General features: G+C 39.7%; 1 protein-coding gene across 1 annotated transcript in view; it reads right to left on the bottom strand.

The window, feature by feature from the left end:
• Positions 1–11,383, bottom strand: part of STK17A (serine/threonine kinase 17a) — a 42,554-nt gene that overhangs the window by 29,642 nt on the left and 1,529 nt on the right. Inside the window, exon 3 of the mRNA XM_004708035.2 lies at positions 3,696–3,908. Within this exon, the coding sequence (XP_004708092.2) occupies positions 3,696–3,908 (213 nt within the window). The remainder of the gene's footprint in view (positions 1–3,695; positions 3,909–11,383) is intronic.

Here is an 11,383-nt window from a genome sequence, read left to right as displayed (position 1 = left end):
GCATGCAGGTACATGGAATTCACACATACGATACTGCAGCATCTGTCACGCATGCAGGTACATGGAGCAGACAGCTGAACTAACACAACTGGGTGGAGCTTGGGTGAGGAGCTGAGGTTGGAGACAAGAATTTGGGATCAGCATGTAAATAATAGCTTAAGCTATAAAAGTAGATTGTTATCATTCAAGGTAAATGTAAGATGATAATAGAAATGCTAAGGGAACTCTAGAACACTTAGTTATACAATAGAAGAACAGAGAAATTAGGAGAAAATATTTTTAAAGACAAGGCTGTGAATGTCGAAAACGATATTTTTGAGGAGGAGGTATACTTTCAAGTGTGTATAGATAGTTAAGAAGTAGAGTGACTATTAAAATGAGGTTATTGATTGTGGCTAGTAGGCCAGTGGCCTCATAAAAGTTTAAGAGAAGAAACGGTGGTCAATTGAAAAGGGAATGAGGTATTGACACATGAACAGATGACTGCATCCATGAAGTCGTCCTCGATCGACTGGAGTTGAGGAAAGCTGTAAACTCAGACTATTCTTTTCGGGATACAACAGGAAAGGAAAGAGAAAGACAAGGCAACGGTTTAAGAGCCAGAACTGAGAAAAAGGAATTTTAGGATATTATCCAAAAAACCAAACCCATTGCCAATAGCAATCCTAAAAACCATTTTGAGAGGGGTTGAAACTCTGAGAGAGTCTAGATAACTTACTGGGGAGCGGAAAAGGAAAAAAATAGAAAAAAGACAGAACACAGGTTCTGAAAGAAGAAAGTTAAGGAGCAAAATAAAAGATCTTAGCTTTGGAAGTGAGTAGTGGAACGTCTTCCTCTAAGACAGAAGAGAAGCTGGTGAGCAGTAAAGAGAGAAGGGCAGTGTGTATGATGGCTCAAAGGGGAGAAAAGGATCAGTGTCTAATACAAGGTTGGGAAGCAGGCAATAGGATGTGGAGAAGTTTCAATGAGCTTCTAGTGGGGAGGGGGAGGTGTCAAAAGGAAGTGGTGAGAAATTAAATAGTTACCACGCTGAGGGTAAAGCACTTACTGTTGTGATGAAGTTGATCAACTTGTAAATCCTTTCCAGAATGTGCAATAGTAGGAATATACTACATGCATGTTAGGGTTCCGATTGCAAAAGGCGCTGCAGAGGCAGGCCAAAAGGAGGAATGCAATACTGGGAGCTGCCGGCAGGAGAAGTTTTAAAATGACTACTAAAGAATGAAGAAAAAGATGGAAGGAAATAAAGTGAGGAGCTGGCTGGAAGACAAGAAGACCGGAGAAGAGTCTAAGCATTGAAGGCTGGAGAGCAGGTTTTGTGAGAAAGGAAGAGGAAGGGTTTTTGGTCAAAGAGGAACATTTCAGAGGGCCTTTCTAGATCAAGGTCCAAGTCCATCTTAAACCTCTACAAAACAAACTGGAAAATGCAAAATCTATGTAGTCAGTTGGCTACATTGAACACTGTTAAACCAACTTAAAAAAAAGGCTTTATTGAAATATAAATCACCCATGTTAGCATTGCTTAACCATGCTATTTTTTCTGTATTTCCCTATTAAAAATATTTGAAAATGTAGCAAACACTTTTGTCCACAGCGCTGTTCACATTTTATAATTTATATAAACAATCTCTATAAATGAAATTACTGAACGAAAATATATGAACACCACACTCTTGAGTAATATTATCTACAGTGCCTTTCAATAAGATTATCACAAGGAAGATAGTATATTACTCATCCAGACTTTTACCACTTTAATTATATATTACATTAAGTTTTAAGTAAAAATACGGGAATACATAATGTTTTGTAACATGCCCTATTATGTAATGGAATTAAAAAACATATTTCTATGTCAATATATATTGACCTACCTTATTTTTAAATAATTACATAGTAATCCACTTATTTCATCAACTTTCCTACTAAACTATTTCTACTTACTATACAAATACTGCTACAATGAACATCTTTATAGCACATTGTTACACAACTGCCTGATTATTTACTTGTGAAACATTTTATCTGAGGGAAATGGCTGTTACAGAGGTTTTTAAACAGTCTTTTGAAATATACTCCAGACTGCTCTGGAGAAAATTGGCACAAAAGCTTAGGAAGAAAGGTTGGCGATTTGAACCCACCTAGAAAGGCCAATGGGGCGTACCTGGGGCCACCACAAGTCAGAATCAGCCCAGCGGCCGCTAACAGCAACCACAACCGAACTGCTACACAGAAAAGGGGAAGCAATTAATATTCCCAACTGTAGAATGAGGTGGTTTGACCAATACATATTACCTTTGTAATGTTCACCATCTTACAAAGGGAAATGGCAACTTATTTATTTGTATTATAAAAATGGTAAGACTCTTCATTTACATTTATGTATCTGCCTGTAAAAACTTCTCTTTCTATTTCTGACCATTTTGAAAAATCTTTTGTCTAGATCTGTAAGTCAAGAAGTATTACTACAAATACAGAAACGTTTTATTCAACGAAAATATCAAGAAATGAAGCTATGCACCATCCAGGTCTCTAGACTTCCAAAAGCGGCGTTTCCATCTCTCTACCCCTTCCCTGCAGAACTCACTGCTCTGTCATTGGTACACCACATCAAATGGTAGTTTAGATGCCTGAGCGACTCAAATTGTTTGAGTGCTGTGAACGAAATGTCCAAAGAAATTCTCAAAAGGCAGTTCCTGCTACCCTTAAAAAATGAGCAGGAACATTGTTGTGATGGGAAAATTTCTTTGACAGTTGTCCTAGCCTTTTTCTCACCAACGCAGTTTTGTTTTTTTAAAACTTCTTCAGAATAAGCTCCTGTGATCATCCTGTGCCCTTTGAGGAAATCTATCCAATTTACTACCCCTTTGGGGCCCCAAAAGACAGCCACCATATCGCCTGAGCTGACCTTTCTACCTTGACTTTAACTGGAAGCACTGCTTTATGGGGCCGTAAGGAGACTAGAACAAGTGTTACTGAGAACATGTCTGCAGCTATTCACTGATTACGGAGACAGGTTTAAACATGTTTTATTTGGAATAAACCTGTGCTACGTCTGAACTAGAACCCTAGAAACAATGCCTTTTGACTTACTCTAATTGTATTTAATCATGTTTGACTGAATGTTTATTAGACGTGTTTTTATTTGAGTTTATCTTTTCATTTTGTTTTATGTACTAGGATTAAAAAAAAATCAAATCTATCCATCTTTTCCTTTGGTAGTGGAAGCGTGGAGGGGAAAAAAAATTCTTAATGCAAAAGGATGGTCTGTATTCTGCGCTCTACCTACATTTTGTCAGCTACTGTTGAGTCAGTCTATGACTCAAGTGCGATGAAGCAGTTCTACCAGGAACACCTGGGTTTGAACTGACTCAATGACAACACCCTTCAGAGAGGCAGCTTGTCCTGTCTTTGGCGTGTCACTGCTTGGGTTCCAAATGGCAACCTTCAGGTTGAAAGCTGATGGCAAACCACTTCCCCGAGGTTCTGCTACAGATATTGGCTGTTTGATAGCTACTTACTTTGCTACTTGTAAAGGGATTAAGCTGTTGCTAGGGGCATCACGGCAGTTCTGACTCCCAGGGACCCTGTGCACAACAGAACAAGACCCTGCCTGGTCCCGTACCGTCTGCACAATTGCTGCTACATTTGAGCCTATGGCTGCTCATAGACTCAAAGTTGAAAAGTATACTTACTATTCCAGAACTAAGATCATTTCTGATGGCGTTTCATAGACTTCATGTAAATTAATGACCCAAGGATTGTCCTGTGCTAGTTCAAGAACAGCGATCTCATGAATTATTTCCATCCGACAATCTTGGCCTTTTCTTCTTTTTCTCATGAACTTTGCAGCAAATTCTTTCCCAGAGTCTTTCTTTATACATTTCCTCACCACTGCAAATTTTCCCCTAGAATGAAATAAAAATATGCATTGTTAAAGTTGATGGCTTTCCAGAGATGGTAAATCTTAATAAAATGTCTGACTGCCCATTGGTGGAGATTTATATTTAGATCACATTTCATCACAAACGTAGAAAAACCACGTAGAAGGTTATATAGGAGCGACCTACTATTTGGAAATCAAAATGTTCACTCTTCTGAAATAGAAAAATAACTATATTAAAGTTAATATAGTTTGTAGTTATGCATAAATGGCATAATAACCCTAGTGCTGTAGTAGGTTCAACGTGGGGCTGCTAACTGTGCAGTGCCTCTTACAGGATTCAAGCCTACCTCTGTCTTGGTTTCAGGGCTCAGACCCTCGATCAACGCATTACCCTGACTCCTTTGTTTCACTTGCTGGTGGCTCAGTGTTTAGTAGTGGTTATGCACTGGGCTGCTAACAGCAAGGTTAGCAGTTTGAATCTACCAGCCACTTCATGGGAGAAAGTCAGGCTTTTTTCTGGAAAGGAGTTTCAATGTCAGAAACCCATAGGGTAGTTCTACCTGATCCTATAGAGTGGCTATGAGTTGGAACTGACTAAATGGTAGTGAACTTGGAGATATATTTAAAAATGTAAAAAAACCATTTTGCATTTATAAAATTCACTTGGCTTCTTCCTAGAAAATGGGTTACCAGAGGTTCCTAGTAAAATGAATTTTATTATTATTCATTTACTTGAAAAACAAGATTATCTTCCAAAAAAGATAAAAGTTGTTCTCATTTATGATCTCATTTCAACTATAAGATCAACTATGAATATCTAATTTTCTTATAGATCTGATATCATTATATCGTTTATTATTTTAATACACTCAAACTCCGAATGCACTGCTATAGAGTTGATCCTGACGCACTTTAGGTTTCCCAGATGTTCCCTCCTCATGAGAGTAGAAAATCTCACCCTTCTCCCGTGGAGCAGCTGGTGATTTCAAGCTGCTAATCTTGTGCTTGGCCGCCCCATTATGCTCCCAACAAGTGAAACAGAGGAATCAGTATAGTGTATTGATCAAGGGTTGAATTTGAAAATAAGCTGAGCAAATTAAATTGGGCTCTGAAATTAAGACAGATGTGGACCTGAATCCTGTAAGTGGCTCTTTGGCTTACTGGACACATACCCTTGGGCAATTTATTAACCACATTAAGTTTCATTATCCTTATCCGTAAAATAACACAAACGGCGTCTATTCGGGGTTATTTGGAGAATTAATGTGCATGGTACATGGCAATTGCTAAGCCAGCCACTTGCCACATGGCTAGTGCTCAATACAGTGTTATTCACACACACCATTAAGTGGTGATAGTGATCACTCACAAAAGACTCACTGAGTCCTTAAGTTGGAAGGCAGCTTAGAAATCCTATCATTTTTTAACCTAATGCCAAATGCCCAAATGTCTTCTAATTGTAAGGTAGTCTTTTCCATTACCAGAGGTATATTTTCATTACATGCCTAAGCCTCTAAATTCAGTTTGTTGGGTCACATTCTGTGCCGTTCACTGAGTGGTACTGAGCAGACCCATTTACTTCCACAGTCAGTCTCTCAGATAACTGATAGACAGATACCGTCACTGTAGTCTGTTTCAGGTGCCCTGGTGCCACAGTGGTTACGCATTTAAACCATAGCTGCTCCGGGGAAGAAAGACAAAGCTTGCTACTTGCGTAGAATTGGAGACTACAGACCGTGGGGCAGCTCTACCTGGTCCTATAGGCTTGCTATGAGTCAGAATCAAATCCATGGCAATGAGTTTGGTTTGGTATCACGGTGTGTTAAGGAAACTGGGTGGTGTTACGCGATTAGGCAGCTAACCACAGGTTAGCAGTTCAAATCTGCCAGCCCAGTTCCACAGGAGAAAGTTGAGGCTGTCTGCTCCCATAAGAATCTATAGCCTCAGTAATCCTATATAGGGTCACTATGGGTTGGAATCGACTATGCCAGTGGAGTTTCAAACATCATGATCTATTAAGTGTCACTGCCTCTTCCTTTTCCTAATTAATTATTGTTCCTCAGACTCCTAAGTTTTCTCAACCCCTTCTTGTATGGCTCACCAAAACCACACCTGAAATCCGGCAGCCAAATCTGAAGCACATGTACTGGCATTGCTATTTTTTTCAATAAAGTTTTACGGTAACTTAACCTTTCTCATAAATTTAGTATTTTAGCCACCATGGGTGACTTTGTTATTCTCTCACTGAATTTTCTTCTAACCTCTGTGTCTCGTTTGCTTAACTGCCAATGGCTGGACTGCTATCTTTCATCACCACTACTGAAATTCCATCCATTCTCTAAGACTCAGCTCAAATGCAATTTTCCCCGTAATATCTTTCCCTGTTACGTTAGTCTTCACCTGCAGCATGCCATTTTGCCTATAAGGGGAACAGTGACTGACTTTGTACATTTGGGAATAACTTCCACAGTGCATGATAGGGGCAGGTAGGGCTTTAAATGTTAGGCCTGGCTTCAAATGGCACCTTAGACAATTTAAAATTTACTTTTCTGAGTGTTGGATTCCCATCTCTAAAATGAGGCTGAGACCAAAGAAAATTGCTCAAATACATGGTGTTTTCAGTAGATGATGAGTCATGAGTAAATAGCAGTTATTTTTACTGGTTTTATCCCACTAGAGAGTGATGATATAATTAAATCATAAGGATTTGTACACATGATTCACAGAAGAATAGTAGAAGTGATCTAAAGTAAACTCCACTGAATGTATAGGAGCCTTGTGGGAAAACACGCTAACAGAGGAAGGCCCTGAGGACCAACTCCCATAAAGATTTCCGCCTGGAAACCTGCTGGGGCAGTCAGTCCTTCCCTGTTCTGTAAGATGGCTATCAGAGTCAACGTGAAGGTCACAAGAACTTGATGTATAAATTCCCTGAACACATATAGTTCCTTCTTACTTATCTGAACAGGCAAAGCAATGACTAGCTACTGTGCTTCCTAAGGCACTTGGTTTGATAGTTGGATATTAACTTTATTTATAGTTTTACAATAAGGCTGAGATTTGTTAAATTCTTAACTGAACATATTTTGAACTAAGGTTTTACTATAACCTTAAATGCCTCTACTTTTCAAAATGAAAACAATTAAGTGTCTACTTTGGAGCAGAAGCAATGCTTCCAATGCGAACTGCTGCTGCTGCTGCTAAACCACCAACATGGCCAATGACCAATTTTCTCTTTATCCCTCCCCAGATGACAGGCTATTCGAAACTGTTTGTAAACATAATTCTTAAAACTAATAACTAGCTGCCAAAAAACTCATTGCCGCTGAGTTGATGGTGATTCATAGTAATCCTATAGGACAGGGTAGATCTGGCCCCTGTGAGTTTCTGAAACTGTAATTCTTTATGGGGGTAGAAAACCCCATATTTCTCCTGCAAAGATCTGCCAAGAAATCTTAAATATTCCTGTGCTCAAACAAGGCAATTACTACAAAACTAGTATTATTTAACAAAGGGCCTTTATTTCCTTTTTTAAAAAAAATCATTTTATTAGGAGTTCATACAACTCATCACAATCCATACATATATCAATTGTGTAAAGCACATTTGTACATCCATTGCCCTCATCATTCTCAAAACATTTGCTCTCCACTTAAGCCCCTGACATCAGGTTCTCATTTTTTCCCCCTCCCTCCCCACTCCCCCCTCTACAACTTAGTGTATGACATATACCTAAGGAGTTCTAAGGTACAAAGTCTGAAAGCTATTACCTAAAGGCATCAGTCTTGGTAAAGGACACAAAGTTCCTGAAACATGCCTATTTCTGAGGCCCCTTCAACTTGAACTTTCTATTATTCTGATAAAATCCTGTCTTGTCCCTGATAACCCCAATTGCTCTGAAGAGAAAGAAAACAGGACCCTACTCTTTGGATGAGACTGAAGCTTGGTCGGCTAGGATTTGTTTTCATTTGGAAGCCATTAACGTATCGTCTCAAAAGTACAAGGGCAACTGGCTTTATTTCCAGATTATTGTGTGTGATACATCTGTGACATAGCGGGAGTGCTCTGCAAGTCACAATGCACACCCTCTTCCTGTTGGTTTTCTCATCTGAAAAATGGGGCTTTCCAGCAGCGTTGGCTGAGACTTACGTAATCCATGTAAAAGCACGGGTGAAACTGGAAACCCACGGCCATGCAGTCCCTCTGACTCACTGCCATCCTACATGGGGTTTCTAGACTGTACATCTTTGTGGGAGCAGAGGGTTTCCTCTTTCTCCCGGGGAGAGGCTGGTGGGTTTGAACTGCCAACCTTGTAGTAAGCAGTGTACTGCCTAGACTACAGGGGGACCAGGGATCATGGTAACACAATGAAGTATTATTCTAGCAGGGAACTCATAGTTCTCTCATTTTCTACCCCCCAAAGGAAAATTCAACTATGTTATAATATAAAATGATCTTAAAAGGGCTGAAAAAGAATTTTTTCCCCACACTGAACTGTACATGTGAGAATGGTTGAGATACGGTAGCAAACGTTTTTGTTACCTTAGTATTTACCACAGTAAAAAAGTATTAAAACATGAATTCCTAATATGATTGAACTATTGAATTACATGAAAATGTGTGCCAATAAAACTGTTTTTAAAAGTGAAAAAAAAATCTTTTTTCCTCTTAAAATTACAAATATGCCAAAATTTAAACAGTTGAGGGCCAACTAATAGAATTACATGCAAGGCAATTTTTTCAAGTGAAATTTATTATAGTTTTCAGTTTCTAAAAACACCCTGAACAATTCTCAAACCCAAGGTCATTCTTCAGTGCCTCTGTAATGCAATCATTAGTGCAGTTTACATTGGCAAATGTCCTGACTCAGAGAAAGGCAACCTGCCTGAGAAATAACAAGCCACAAGTTTTCAGCAATAAAAGAAAGTTTTACATCATACGGACTCGACTAGCAAAATGAAAAGAACCTGCCTTTTCTTAAAATGATCACCACATCCTGCCATACTTCTGGATTCGATACTAACCATTCAAAATTTTTCTTAGAATAGGCATCAAACTGAGTATTTTATTTTCCTGATAAGGTAAAATAATGGTTGCTCAGGAAAGAAATCAATCTGTATTTGAACAGCTAGCTCTTTACCTCCTTCCACGTTACTGCATACGAAAGAAAATGAATAGCTCTTCTGTTTTCCTTCTTGCATCAGTAAAATAGAATACAAGTTTTGTAAGTTCTCTAATAGTATGCGATTAATTCATTATGTCAGAAATGCAGCCAGAGTTAACAGTTGTAGAAACAGGCAACTTTTCTACCTTACCAGAGAAGGAATTGTGCATAAACATACTCAGGGATGTCAACACCATAACAAATGGGCAAATGTGGAACTCTTAAACAGTGACTGCTTGTAACACAAAACAGTGTCTACCCCCTGAGATGTCTAAATCATTCCTGAGTCTTTCCTGAGTTGGGAGTGTCTTGTTTTGTGTTTTTGCTTTTTGGTTACATGTAAAATAACACTTACTGAGTTACACAATGAATTACACTTATTGAGTATTCTCCTGGGCCAAGCACAACCTATAGAGGTATGTTTATTTAATTCTCTGAACAATTCTACAAGGCAATCAGTGGTTAGGTAATGTCCTCAAATCCATCTAAGTAGTAAGTAAAGAGCCGAGACAACCTCAGACTCTCTGACTCCAAAGCCCAAGTTCTTAAACACTGCATTAAAATCCCCTGTGAGGGAAAAAAAAGAGGACCAAACATACATTAGCTTTACTTTTTACACATTGGAGTTCTGATGTCAAGTAATCATCTAATTTGCATTGGCTTGCTGCTTTAGGATTTATTCCTTTTGTAAAGAGATATATGTATTAAAAGGACCTCACAATATAAAGCAAAACTAAAACCCTTATAAGCAAATGGCTGTTTTAATGGAGTTTCAAACAAAAGTTAAAAGGACCATTCCCGGAGGAATTAGAACCACAACACCTGGTAGAGGGCAAATCAGCTTTTCAGATGAAATCATTTGTTATAAAGTCTACAAGACAGTACTTATTACCTGAAATCATTTCAGCTTTGCATTACCAGTTTTCCTTTATATGGAATGAGTCTAAACAATCCAAGCAACCAATGTAAAGTCTCAGTTTTCCTTTATCAAGGGATTAGGGCTACTTCAAAATGTCTTCAGTCCACAAATTGGACCGTCTTGCTGGGCAGTAGACTCCCCCACGCTGGTGCTTTCCCAGCTGTATTTCAAAAAGGTGTGCACAAAATGCAATAATCAGTGCCTTGCTAATTGAAGAAAATCTTGTTCCTGAAAGGAGTTTTCACTTTCACTAACATTTTTTTTTTGGGGGGTGGTGGTGGTGTAAATTCAATATTTTAAGGTGGTGTCCCTATAAAACACTATTTCTATATATTACTTTAAAAGCTATAAAGCAGCTGCACTTTAGCCATTATTTTTAACCAGTGCCTTCTCCAAGACCCAAGCTGAACTCTCAAAATTATCTGGCCCAGTTCTTTGGTGGCGTTGGCAGTTTATGTGCTGCACAAGGTCGGCTGCTTCTCACACAAAATGAGACTATCTGCTCTCATAAAGATTCACAGCCTCAGAAACCCCAGACGTGCGGTTCCAGTCTGTGCTACTGGGTTGGCATTGATTACAGTGGCCCCTCCCCCATTACATTTGCAACCATGCCAGATGTTTACAAAGGCAGCTTACGTTTACTGAACGCTAAAGTCCAGAGGTACATGATGTATGGGCATGAAATCTTCGTAACAGTGCAGGGGACTCGGGGGCTGTCACTGCAGGGCTCTGTAGATAAGACGAGTGGGGCGGGGGAGATCCCCTTCAAAAGGCACATGGAGCAAGTGTGAGGTCATGTCAAAGCTGGTGTTTTTGACCACTTCTCCAAACTGTTCTCGAAGAGGGCGGGAGCCCCAAAGCACCTTATGAATCACCAAGCTAGCCCTCTGCAACGTCCGCCATGCTAAATGATCAAATGGCCTTTGATCGTTTTCAAAAAGAAGCCAACTTGTAAACCGGGGTGGGGGTGAGGGAGAAGGCAAGCTCAAGGTCCCCTACTCACTGCCACCCAGTCCACTCTGATTCATAAATAGAGGAACAGGGTAGAACTGCCCCTGTGGGTTTCCGAGACTAAATCTTTGCAGAGTAAAAGCCTCATCGTTCTCCGGAGGAGCGGCTGGTGGTTTCGAACTGCTGACCTTGAGGTGAGCAGCTAAGGCCCAGCTGGGTAGAAAAGGGAGGGGAGGGGGGAAGGCGCCCTTAATGATGCCAATTTGAACTTCGGGCTCAGGGACAGAAACCTTTTAGAATTAAAATAGCACAGCACTCGCAAAACCAAAATGATGAGGCCAGCAAAAGGCGGTTAACAAGTTAACACAGCTTCAGCGCAAAGGAAGCTGTCACCACCGGTGTGAAGATGTTATTAAAGTCACAGACGGCGACGGTAAAGCTCGAGAAGTTTAAGCCCCCCCCC

The sequence above is a fragment of the Echinops telfairi genome, unplaced genomic scaffold (assembly GCF_000313985.2).
Source record: "Echinops telfairi isolate 266 unplaced genomic scaffold, ASM31398v2 ScPeMD7_7;HRSCAF=31, whole genome shotgun sequence".
In the NCBI taxonomy this organism is placed as follows: domain Eukaryota; kingdom Metazoa; phylum Chordata; class Mammalia; order Afrosoricida; family Tenrecidae; genus Echinops; species Echinops telfairi.
The sequence above is the reverse complement of the archived record's forward strand: the minus strand, read 5'-3'. Positions and strand labels throughout refer to the sequence as shown.